Source organism: Zootoca vivipara, chromosome 1 (genome assembly GCF_963506605.1).
Source record: "Zootoca vivipara chromosome 1, rZooViv1.1, whole genome shotgun sequence".
Lineage (NCBI taxonomy): Eukaryota > Metazoa > Chordata > Lepidosauria > Squamata > Lacertidae > Zootoca > Zootoca vivipara.
Genome location: NC_083276.1, coordinates 90,374,165 through 90,386,983, shown reverse-complemented (window position 1 = coordinate 90,386,983; position 12,819 = coordinate 90,374,165). Strand labels below are relative to the sequence as shown.

Sequence of the window (12,819 nt, the reverse complement as noted above, 5' to 3'; positions counted from 1 at the left end):
AAAGTCCACTTGGATAAAGTTTAAGAAGGGACCTAGCAAGGGAAAGAATGGAGCCATCCCTGTATTATTGTATACAGTAAGCCCCCAGCCTACGTTCATTTAACTTGTGCGCATTCAGCTTTATGCGCTTGGCAACTAAAAAACATTAAAAAGGGGGGGGGGAAGGATTTTGGCAATCCCACCTGCCATTGCACCCAATGTTTTGACTATACACAATTTTGGCTTTAGGTGTCTTTTAACTAGTACTCCTGCATTCAGTTTTATGCCTGCTTATGTGCATGTTTTCATGTGCTTAAACTGTGATTAGCCAGATGCTGGTGCTGTTGTTTTTTTAAACTTACCCACAGATGCTTACTGTGACCCGATCAATGAAAGGCACCCATCTCTCTTCCACCTCTTGTCTTCTCATCCCTCAGCTTAATGCAGAAGGTCAAGAAGGTTAAAAATAGACACAGTCAGATTGGAAACTGAAACCCGAGTATAGATTTATTAAAGCAGAGCAATGTGTGCCAAGGGAACAACCCAGCTTCTCATCTTGTCTGCGTCAGGGGCTTTCCTTCTGCATAGTCACTGTATTGTACTTTGCATGCTTTATTTGTTGTCCACAACCCATACCCCTTTCCCTTGAAGCAAATTGGGCAAGCTGCGGTCCATGGCCCAGTTTCAAGTGGATGACATGATGGTAAATGTGGTAGCAGAAAAAGAGAGAAAAATGGTTTGGGGTGAAGATAGAGGGCTGTGTGGGGTGGGTAGGGGGAAAAAGAGGGCACCTTTAATGGTTTTGTATAGGAGAGGATTTCAGCAGTTGCCACCTGGGTGACAGACTTCAAACCCAGAAGTGTGTGTCCCTTTTTTTGGATTACATCCCATATTTTTTTAGGCCCCATTGGCGAAAGCACGCCTTGGGTTACAACCTGTTTGGTTTACAACCGGACCTCTGGAACGGATTATAGTTGTAAACCAAGGTACCACTGTATATTGAGCTACTGTTAGGTTGCTGTGCTGAATGTGGTGGCTTGGTTGTCAGTAGTTACTGATAGTGGCACAGCTAATGACAAGTGGCACAACCCTAGCACCTCAGTACCCCTTATAAAGCCTGTGCGTGTAAACAGTTGCACAGTTATGCCCCTCCTCTGTATTGTGCAGATATTGTGGTATCCCAAGCCATCTACTGGAAGGGCTCTGAGCCTTCTCTGCAGGGTCAGGTAAATGAAGGATGTGGCAAAATGCATTGGTCAGAGAGACAAGTTGAGGTCTGTTCCTAGAAGGAAGTCTGGAAAGGTGAGCTTTGGAGAGAGTGAGTGAGCTGGGAAGGAAGACTTGGGGAACCGGTTTTTGAGGAACAAGAGTAGAAACAGAGCAGGGAGAGGGTCTAGGAGCTGAACTTGGAGAAAGCCTATGAACTGCTGACAGGAGAGGGGAGTTGTATAAGGGCAGAAAAGGGCAAACAAACTTAATACTATCGTGGCCAAAGGTGTTTTTTTTTAAAAAAAATATTTTCTTGCCAGGATGCAGTGACAGAAATAGCAGGGGCCCACCCTAGCACCCAGAAGGGCTGTGCTTGGAATTCATACGCGACTACCGTATTTTACGGCGTATAAGACAACTGGGCGTATAAGACGACCCCCAACTTTTCCAGTTAAAATATAGAGTTTGGGATATACTCACCATATAAGTCTACCCCTCTTCCTATGATCATCCGTGGGCCGGAAATGCAAGCGCTGCCCATATCCAAAATGTCTGCAGTGCCAGAAATCGCTTCTGTGCATGTCTGGAAGCCGAAAATCACATCTGGACATGCACAGAAGCGATTTCCGACGCCTCACTGCCCAATTCCAAAATGTCCGCAGCGCCAGAAATCACTTCTGCAGCTGCTTATAAGACGACCCGGCGTATAAGACGACCCCCCGACTTTTGAGAAGATTTTCCTGGGTTAAAAAGTAGTCTTATACGCAGGAAACACCTGACAGACGCTATTGTCAGTCGACACAGAATTGAGAGAGCATTGTGTAAAGGCCAAAACAAAGCTGTGGCACACTTCAACTGAGAGCATGCAAAAGACCCTAAGTTGGCTCAGTCGCCTATAGATGCCGAAATGATTTAGCCTGTGAGTTTGTGAATAAATATGTAACATGGCAAACGTAATTTTAGTTGTTGGTTCCTTAAAAATAAAAAATCAAGGTTCAGAAATAATGACTGGGAGATCATAAATAGCCAACTAAGTCAAGTTTTAAGATTTGCATGATGGATTGCCTCGCACGCCTGAATAAACTGTAGAAGTAATAGTGGGGTCAGGAACTTCTCATCTCTATCTCTTGTGCACTGCTGCTTTTGCTTGTTACACCACGATGCTGCTCAGCAACAGTGCTTCTCTGCTTAAGTATGCTATCCGCTGGAGGCTAAAAGGAGGATTGAGAACCAGAGCTGCATTCTAAACAAAGGGCAATGCTGATCTGGCTGCAAGTCTAGCTCTCCTACTGCTTATTGTAGCATTAGAAAAGGAATATGCACTGGGTGAGGACCTGTAGACTGCAGTAACTCTTAACAATAAGCATACTCCAGAACTGCCATCGGGTCAATACTGCTGGGATACTTTTCTCAGCTTCAAGCACTGTAATGTTTTGCTCTCAGATGCAGTTTGTCACATTTACTGGAATCAAATATGAGTAGGGTGACACACAATATGGCTGTCTCTTGAGAGCTTGGAGGAATGGCACAGCTCTTAAGAAAGGCCGTGGCTCAGTGACACAGGCCTCAAATAAGTAGATATCTCCAAAACAGACATCTAGTGTGAATTTCTGTACTCTCCTGTCTTCGATTCAAAAGTCACATTGTTAAGGAATTTAATTGGGCTAATGACATTTCAGCTCCTACAGCTGATATGTTCTCAAAACAGAGAGGCTTCAGGCTTTATAAAGAGAACTCCACTGACCGGTGAACAGTCGGTTGTATATCCCATTGGTATTGCTTAACCCCCACCCCAAATTACTCTCTGTGCACTTCAGTAAAGAATTAAGAGTGATGAAAGACCCTTGTATTGGTTATAGTGTGCAAGGTATTCTTGTAGCACTTACTGACACTTCCTTCTAATGTTGGTGCTAATTGTTGAGACTCCAATCTTTCTATATATATATTTGTTTCCTTGATTTTAGGAATGTGGGAAACTGCCTTATAACAAGTCTGACCAAGCCTAGCTCCGTATTGTTGACCAGTGACTGGCAGCAGCTCTTTGAGGCAGGAGTCTTTCCTAGCCCTACTGGCACTTTGGGCATGTGTTGCATCTGCTTTTCCGCTAAAGCGGCAGCCCTCCCATATCCTGTTTTTGCCCCATGTATACACCCTTTCTGTAATTCTCTTTGCCCCTCCTCCCCCAACCCACCTGTAAGGCTGCAAAAAGGGGTCACTTAGCCCAGGTCTTTGATGTGAGTTGTAGTCCAAAACAGCTGGAGAGAGGGTACTAGGTTCAGGAATTCTGACCTTCATTTCACAAACTAGTAGCAATATTTAAAAATTGTCTTCAGTTTTGAAGAGCGTGTGAAAGAGCTGAATTGCAAACCAATCAATGAGACGTTATTCTAACTGCAAGTATTTTAGCCTTTTCACTCTGCTTTTTTTAGCCTTTTCACTCACTGTTCAGTGGTGGATTTTTTAAAAAAGAATATCAGGAGCAGAAAGATCAAGGCCCTGTCATAATAAGAAGATAAAGATATGTCAGATCATTCAAGTGAATGTAGGTTCTGTTTTATAGTGAGGAATAGCTAGATCAAGCTGCATATTAGCCAGAATTCATTCTTCTGCTACTGCACAAATGTGGTTCATGTTCTGATTTTTTTAAAAAGAGTTATCGCTGTAGTGGCAGCTGGTTTGCCACAAGGGCTGAAAATTCAAGACATAGCACACCTGACTCAAAAAGCCCTATATATGTTTTTTTCCCCATTGTAAGTATATAGCTTGCATTTCTTTATGTGGCTTAAGGGGTGATTTATCTACAGATGCTTAGCTTTAGAGCACCAAATAAATGACACATGTGTGTGTGTGTGTGTGTGTGAGTGAGAGTGTGTGTGTGTTATGGTTAACCCAATGCTGGCCATAGTTACACTAATGAACCTGCCTTTTGAACTGATACTTTTTGAGACTTCTGCAGACTCAGTTAGAGGCCTGTCAGTCTATTCTCAATCTTCACAAGTGAGATAATGGTGCTTGATCACTCCTACTTCTGGTTTTGGAAGTAGCCGGATAATTGCTGTGATAGCCTGACCCCTTAGCTAATTTTAAATGCTGATTAGACAAGGAAATAGCTAAAAAGTTTGATGGCTTAACTGTGTCCCCATTGTCTGATCCTAGAAGCTTGGGAGTGGGTTTGGGAATTGTTTTTATAATTAGACTCCTGCGCTACTGAACTTGTGAAACAGTTGGAAGCAGTGGATACACTGTGCACTTTGTATTTTTCCCTGAAGGGTTCGGAGGCCTGCTTTGCATATTACACCAAGCCAAACACCATGGCTTGGTACAAATGTGGAGGCTTATGGGGAGATTGTGGCAATGTCACTTCTTCCCAGTAAGCTATTATTTAACCAAGTGTGTCATCTAAACTTGGGCTGTGAGTTAGCTCTTTCCCTTCTAACCACGAGCTTTAATCAATGCTTGTCCTTGGTTTACTGCTTGTGCATCATGCACTGGAGAGAGCTGCGCCATGAACCTGAGTTCAGAGGACATGCTTAGCTCAAAACGGTGCAGCAGCAAACAAAATGAGAAAGAGGAAGTGAAGTGGCTGCAGGTGGTAAAATGGATAGAATTATTTCAGACTGTAAAGGAGGGGAGAGAGTCACATTTTTATGTTTTGGTGGGATGAAAACACCCCCAAAGTCCCTGCAAAAAGAAAGCTGCAGTAGAACATTTCTCTCTGTGCTGTGTTACTTTTCCAATTGGAAAGGGTAGGCTTTTGTTTTCATGTCACAATGTAATAAGAAGCATCCCTCACCTGTAATCTGAAGTGGTGCTCTCTACTCAGCCAACTCAATTCTGCTGCATGCATAGGCTAGGCTTTATCTAAAGGTCACCGTAGGGGTAAGTGCACCTATTTCCAGAATCTTTATATTTCCAAACATGTGAGATAAACGGTAGTTTGTTACTTCTCCAGCAGCGGCCCTTGATGCAACTTGAAACCTGCATGGCACCTAACAGAGCCTCTTTTGACTGTCTGCTGCCCCCTCCTCTATTCCACCTTAAAGCTGGGACCAAACGCAGACTGCAGGGTTTCACAACCGGCCACCTTCCCCCAATGCACACTTTGTTTCCCATCTTCTAGCCCAGTGTTGAGGAACATTTACCAGTCTTTGAGCTATATTCCCCCATGGGCAGCATTCTGGGGGGCGTTTGCCAGTGGCAAGCAGAGCCAAGGGCCAAAAGAGCAAAAGGTGTGGCTCCTAACCTTTCTGCAGCAGGCTGCATTCTAGCCACCTTCCGTCCACACACACATGATTCAGACAAGCAAGAGATATTATCACAGTTCACTCTTTAGTGACATTTTTGTTGGCTAGTATGGTCCTGCTCTAATACAGATCTTGGAACACCCCAAAAACTGCTACCTCTGCTTTTTGTGCCGATACTGTAGTGACTCACTTTGCTTTATTAATTCTGCCCTGGGCTTTTCTTACTATATTTTTTTCATATCTCCCCTGAGCTTTTCCAAGTCTCTTCCCGCCCTCTTCATCATTACCAAAGCATGTTTTTGAATTTGCTTTTCGAAAAGAGTTCCAACTTTGAATTCCTGAGGGGATTTTTTTAAAAAAGATGCTGCAGTGCTTTGGTGGCTCTTCCAGAATTTAACTTGAGATTTATTTATTTTTTATTTTGCAAAGATCCCTGTTTCCTTTTCAGCTGAGGTTGAAGTGGCTTTTCTACACTCTTGAAAGAAAAACAGCCTTATTGTTGATTGAAAATCTCAACTGAACATTCATTAGTTGAGGTACTATGAGCTGTCAATTTACCAAAAGGGGGTGTGTGAAGGTGTTTCTCTCCATGGTGGCTCAACTTATTGAAGCAAGGGATGTAAATTTCCTAAGACTCAATTTGCTCATGACTCCAAAATCTTGAAGACAAGGAGCGATTCCCTCCTTAAGCCCCTAGTCAACTTGAAAATTGAAAGAGGTAAATGCAGGAACAACCTGTTGTACAGAAATGGTGAAATAAGGAGTGAAGCAGAAATAGAATTTTTAAAAAACCCGTATGCTGCTGGTGCTTATAAACAAAATGATCAATCATGATTGAAGATTATGTTTTATTTTAGTTTGCTTGTCCTCAAATCCTCCATGTAGTTTCCTCCATCTCCAGCCTTGTAAAAATGGGCTAGGTATTCAATTCCCCTTACAGAAATGGGTAATTCTAGGCTGATAGGTGTTTGGCCATGGATGACAAATGTGTTGAAAATGACCACATCGCTTCTTGCTAAAGCTGCAGAGCATTTGCTCGCTGCTCCATTTTCTTGCCCTTGCAAATGGAAGAGGACGTGCCTTCTTTACCCTGGAGGGGAGGCATAGTAGCCTGTATTGTTGAATCTAAAGATTAGATCAGTGCTTTGCAAGCCTGAAGTTTTCTCCTTTGCCAATCCGCTCTCTTCTGAGCAAAAGATAATTGCAATTAAATGAGGAAATGGTGCACCTTTTTGTGTAATGATTGAGCATTCCTCATGCTCATAACTCGAATTTGGCATTGTTTTACTAATTCTGGCTTATAGACTAGTGTCCTCCAAATTGCAAACCTTGAACAGAACAAATGCACCCTATGTATGCTGGGAACACCAATAGTGCACATATTTACAAGAATAATTATAAATATTTGTTGTAGCAATGGTGCTTTTTCTAACAAAAGATTTTACAAGTGATCTCTAGCATCATCTAGTGGCAGTATTTGAAAACGCAATAAAAACTATTTTCTTTCTATAAGCAACTTTCTAACTGGTGAAATGTGAATATTTTTACTATACTATTAAAGCTCGAAAAGTGGATGAAACATCTGACTGGGGTTCCACTATTCCTTATCAAACTCACAGTGAGACAATAGTACCCCATGAGTTTGTATCTCATGAATTGTAAATTTTGATTTTGCCACAAGACGGTAAAGGTTCCAAAAATTGCACCTCAGTGGGGTAGAAACCCCAGGGATGCTCACGTGTTGTGTAGGTGTTAGCAGTACTACTCTCACTAGACGTTCATTGAGCAGTAGCGCAACCCCAAGATAAGGACGGTTAGAAAGCTAACGCGGCGGCGATCTGGGCGGGTGGCCGGGAAACCTCCTGAGGTCATGGCGATCGGGTGTGCGCGCGGCCGCGGCCAGCGTATCGGCTCCCGCCTCGCTCGGATGCGTGAATGAGGCTTCCGCGGGGTCCCGGGTTCCGAATTGCAAAGCAAGCCGCTCTTGAGGCCGGTGTTTGCGATTGAGGACTTGTACCCACAGTGCATTGCAGCGCTGCTCATTTGCATAGAGGGCTACGAAAGCGGAGGGGGAGGGAAGAGGCGCCCTTCGCTTCCGCTCGTGACGAACAGCCGGCGACGCCTCTTGCAAAGGAGGACTTTGGCTGTTTGCAGACTTAGTGCAATCCGTTGGTCACATCGGCAGCGGAGAGTTTTAGGGTTAATAAAAATAAAATACTCCAGTCCACAAACATATTTCTTTGTCAAGCCCCAGGCGCATATTTACTCGGAGGTAGCAAAGCTAAATGGGCGTTTACTTGCAGATGAATAGGAGGAAACCTAGCTGAACGCAGCCGGGACTTACTTTCGAGTAACTCTGTGAAGGAATAGTCGGTAGATGTTTCCTGCTGCAAACACACAAAAGCCTTTGGAGGCTGCATGAATTTGGGGTCTGGTGGTTTTCTCGGTTAAGTCGAATGTTCATTCCAACCCGAGCAGACTTCTTGCGAGGGCTGGCTTTATAGAGTGACTTTCTAGCAATGTGATTTAACAATGAACGGCAATGCGGAGAACTTACATTTATAGGTTGTTTCATATATGCAAGAGTTACCGTACTTGTTCTACCTTCTAGTAACAGATGATGTGTTAGAAAGAAGCCAGCATTGTCTCAATAAACTGCCTTCCACCTGTTGGAACTGTTAGCAGCATGATATGTCTACTTGGATGTAAGTCCCATTGAGTCATGTGAGGCTTATTCCCAGGAAAGTGGGTGTGGGATGGCATTATAAACAAGTATTTTGGTCTAGTACTTGCAGTCTTTCCCCTATTATTTACATTCCTTAGCCACTTGTTAACCTCAAGTCAGTCACAAAATCTGAAACAAAACAACAAATTATATAGTGCATTAGATAAAAATACAAAAGCGGAGCCAAAACAATAACAACACAAAGACAAATGCAAGGTTCTACACGAACACAGGCAGTAATATAGCTCCTTTAGTTACATAATAATATAATAACTACTGTCAGTAGTTATAACAAGTAGCAAGTGTGTTATATCAATTTTGCAGATGGCGAGCAGCAGTTAAGAAATGGTGGTTTGCCAATACCACTTTGTGAATTTATTAATTTAAGGTGAACTTTTGAATTTGGGGAGGGAGAGACAGACATTACCCCACACCAGGCTAAAAATGCATGACAGTTAATTTACTTATAGTGAACTACTACTACTACTACTACTACTACTTTCTAAATAATTTTTATTGAATTTCTTTCTTGCAACAAATATCCATCATCATTACTAAACATTCTTTTTCCAATTCCACCCCTCCTGTTGACTTCCCTCAACCTCCATTTCTGGCTTGTTAAATGTTACAATCTACTGTTTATATATGATACTATGTTTTCCCATTGTTATATTTCTTGTTCTCTGTAAAGAAAATTGTAAATGTTTATTTAAATCCTGCCAGTGAGTCCATGTTTTTTTCCTTGTTTCTGCAAATATGTTGTAAAGGGTTCCCCTTCTTTTTCAAAGTCACTATTGTCCTTTTCACGCAACTTGTCCGTTAATTTTGCTAACTCTTCATAGTTCATCAACTTTTCTTGCCATTGTTCTTTGGATGGTACTTCTTCCAATTTTGTGCTATTAACATTCTTGCTGTTGTTGTAGCATTATAGTGAACTACTTCTAAATGTTCAAAAGTAGTAGTGTGTGGCAATGCAGCAGCAGGGAACCCTACTCCATTGTGCTTAACTTTCATGTTCAGTTTGCATGCTTTATCTCTCTCTCTCTCTCTCTCTCTCTCTCTCTCTCAGGTTGTCCTGCTGGGCTTGGACATCTTATCTGCGCTGGTGTCACGGCTCCAAGATAGATTTAAAGCCCAAATTGGAACAGGTAAGGTCTTTGGGACTAGCTGAGTTGAAAGCTGTAGTATTGGATTGCCTGCTATTCTGTAATATTCTGCTGATATTGTTTTTCAGCTTGCAGTCCCTTTTCTTAAATTGAAACTATGAAGAAATAGCAGTTTGCAACAACTGTGATTGTGAAGTCTGGGACTTAGAATCATAGAATCATAGAGTTGGAAGAGACCACAAGGGCCATCCAGTCCAACCCCCTGCCAAGCAGGAAACACCATCAAAGCATTCCTGACAGATGGCTGTCAAGCCTCTGCTTAAAGACCTCCAAAGAAGGAGACTCCACCACACTCCTTGGCAGCAAATTCCACTGCCGAACAGCTCTTACTGTCAGGAAGTTCTTGACTGCATGTATCACACCAGAGCATTTTCCTTTTGAGCTGCAGCTTTGTTGACAGGCTGTAAAGTGTTAACTGGAATCTGGATTCCACTTTATATATTTATTTCATAAAATTTATACACCACTTGATTGTATAATAATAATATTACATTGAAGCAGTTTACAAAAAGATTAAAACAACAACAACAAAAATTGTAATTGTTTAAAACATGCAAAAAGTTAAGAGAATAAAACAGATTAAAATTCACACTAGTATTTCTGAGCATCTAGACATGCTTGCCGAAACAAGAATATTATTGGCAGGTACCAGAAAGAGTGCAGTGAAGGCACCTGCTTGACAGACAGGGAGTTCTAAAGTGTAGGTGCTGCCACACTCAACGATAGAGTTCTTACCAATGCAGAATTGGTATTATGTAGCACTTATACTAGTGCCAATTCTACCAATCGAAGCTGTCAAGTGGGTGTATATGGGTTCAGGCTATCTCAAAGGTAAACTGGTCCCAAGTTGTTAAGGGCTTTGTATGCTAATAGTGACACCATGAACCTGGACTGGTAGGAGGAGATTGCCAAGCCATGCAGATCTCTGAGCACTGATGTTACATTCTTTGCTCATTCTTTCTATAACATTTATTGTGTGCCATGGAGTTTAGAATCATTAGTTTGTGATGTTCCTTTAGAAACTGCTTAAATTGGAAAGCCAATTTAGCACTCTCCTGTTTTTAAGCTTATTTTAAGAACAAAAGGGACAAGAAGCTAGGTTTTCTTGTTGCGGGGGCATTGAATGAAAGCTGGATTCTCAGGTTCTAAATTCTGCACCCAGTTCTGCATGTGGAATTGTGGAAATGCACACAGGTAACACTGATCCGCCATCAGTGGAGCAGATTATAGACAGGGGCATAAGGCCTTGCGGTCTGTGTAAGACCTACTTTGAACATGACATGGACCAAGGGGAAAGCCCTTACTCGTGGCTGCTTCCTATGGTTATATTTAAAGGAACTTGCTCGCCAATTCACAGGTTTACTTCAGCTGCTAATGTCCGATCATTATATGCAAATGGCCTAGCACATGGGGCAAGTGCATGTCAATGGCACTGGGAAGTTCACATGGGTAAAGTCACAGCATGTGCATCTATTGATGAGAATGGTGTGGTAGCCTTGTCATTAGCCTGTTGTCCTTGGCAAGTGTCTGTTCCATTAATGTAAGTAGTTTGCCAGACCCACTATTTAAGACTCCTTGAAATATGTGGGGAGGGTTGGGTTCTCATAGAATTCTTCTGTATTTCCAGCTCTGTCTTTCCATACCCTGTTTTTTTCTTCTTTTCTGATCAGCCTTGCTTTTTGCCCTTAGTACTACCGAGTTTAATCGACAGACTGGGGGATTCGAAAGACTCGGTTCGAGAGCAGGATCAGGCATTGCTGCTAAAAATCATGGAGCAAGCTGCTAGCCCTCAGGTGAGTTCCTGGAAATATTCAACAAGTAAGCAACTCCCAAGAAAATAATCCCTTGGAGGTTTTTGCTTATGGTCTTCTAGAAAACACTGCTTTTCAAATAGGCTGAGTGCTACCTATCCATCACAGGCAGCATCCTGCAGACTAAATTGCAGTGGAATTGCAGTTGTGGTGGCAGCATTTTTGCTCGGCATCCAGGGGCAAAAGCTTTCAATGAACAGTCATGCCTGCTGCTTCAGAAGTGCAATAGTTAATAATAAAGTTACTAGAGGAATTGGAATCCAGAATCTTCACAAAATCTGCATGCAGTTTGGGGAATACACCCAAACCTGTGAATTATTTTGAACCACCTCCCTGCCCATTTTGTTGTGAAAAGCCTTAAAATAAATACATTGCTGCAATAGATTCCTTCCCCAATTGTATTCCATATACACTCTTTTGGAAGCAAATGCCATTAAAACCAATTTAAAACTGGTTTATTTATTTTTTACACTCAGTTGGGGGCTATAAATTCCAAATAGTTTTCCTGATGTGGGACCAAGAGGTTTCAAAACAGTTTTGTGGAAGCACCATGCAAAACAGGGGTGAATAAGTTCTGTGTAAACAATGTGTAAGAAATCAGGTACAATGTTTTGGGGAAAACGCTTGTTCCTCACACTTCACTCCTCGATGAAATCATTTATAGAGGGCAGGTATATTCTAGATAAAAATTATGTTTTGTCCCTCTATCACGTTCTATTTGAACAACTGGCCATCTCTCTACTGACCTAACACTTACTTCTGGAGTCCGTCAGCAGCAGCTGACTATCTGAAGAAGTGTGCATGCACACGAAAGCTCATACCAAAATATAAACTTAGTTGGTCTTTAAGGTGCTACTGAAGGAATTTTTTTATTTTGCTTCGACTCAGACCAACACGGCTACCTACCTGTAAGCAGCAGCAATGGTCACAGTTCGAGTATCCCATTTTAATTCCTTGGAAGGTTGATGGGGAAGAAAGGCATTAATATTTACAGTACTGTATTTTAAAATAATGGTCACTGCACATGTTTTAATGGAAAATAGCCTCTTACAGAGAAACAGTGTACACAAAGTTGATACATACAAAGACATTCATCTTTAAGAAGACAAATATGGAGCACACCAGTCTCACTTTAAGGCCCCCTTCATTTGTCACGTGTGTGAAGCAGCTTCTGCTGTCCACAGCTTAGATCTCCGGGGAGGTTCACCTGCACAGTTTTTGGTTCTTCAGCTGTCTGCACTCAGTGCATAGATATCAGGGGACTTGCCCTGTGGTGAGTGGAGCAGCAGGAGAGCCCGGTTCTGTACTCCTTGCAGAGACAACCCCGCTTTGTGTTTGAAACCCTGGAAAGTAGTTGAGAGCTATTAAACACATACATACAATTTTTGGAGACAGCATTATCACTCGAGAGTTCAACGGATGCGTCACTCTTAAATGACCTGCTAGAGCTGTCATCACTGATGAATAGGTGTTACATTGGTGGGGAGTACAAAAATCAGTTTTAGGTTTGTGCCAGTAGATGCATCCTGTTTGAAACAAACAAAACACTAGCAATTCTTTTGGTGTGGAAAGCTATTCTCTATCTAAACCAACTAAGAGAAAGTGGTTACCAGATAACTGAGTGTTCCTGTTTACCTAATTTACCTAAAGCATTTGAAATGCTTATTTTACATTCAGCTACCCCT

At 42.1% G+C, this 12,819-nt stretch overlaps 1 protein-coding gene and 1 non-coding gene across 4 annotated transcripts in view; one reads left to right on the top strand and one right to left on the bottom strand.

The window, feature by feature from the left end:
• The window catches only part of CLASP1 (cytoplasmic linker associated protein 1), a 169,945-nt gene that overhangs the window by 39,748 nt on the left and 117,378 nt on the right, over nucleotides 1-12,819 (top strand). For all 3 annotated transcript variants that reach the window (XM_060278738.1, XM_035128785.2, XM_035128806.2), the window contains exons 3-4: nucleotides 9,227-9,305; nucleotides 11,013-11,116. In XM_060278738.1, coding sequence (XP_060134721.1) covers nucleotides 9,227-9,305; nucleotides 11,013-11,116 — 183 coding nt within the window. The remainder of the gene's footprint in view (nucleotides 1-9,226; nucleotides 9,306-11,012; nucleotides 11,117-12,819) is intronic.
• On the bottom strand, nucleotides 7,122-7,247 carry LOC118075514 (U4atac minor spliceosomal RNA). The gene has a single exon (XR_004691394.1). It is a non-coding gene; the product is annotated as a U4atac minor spliceosomal RNA (small nuclear RNA).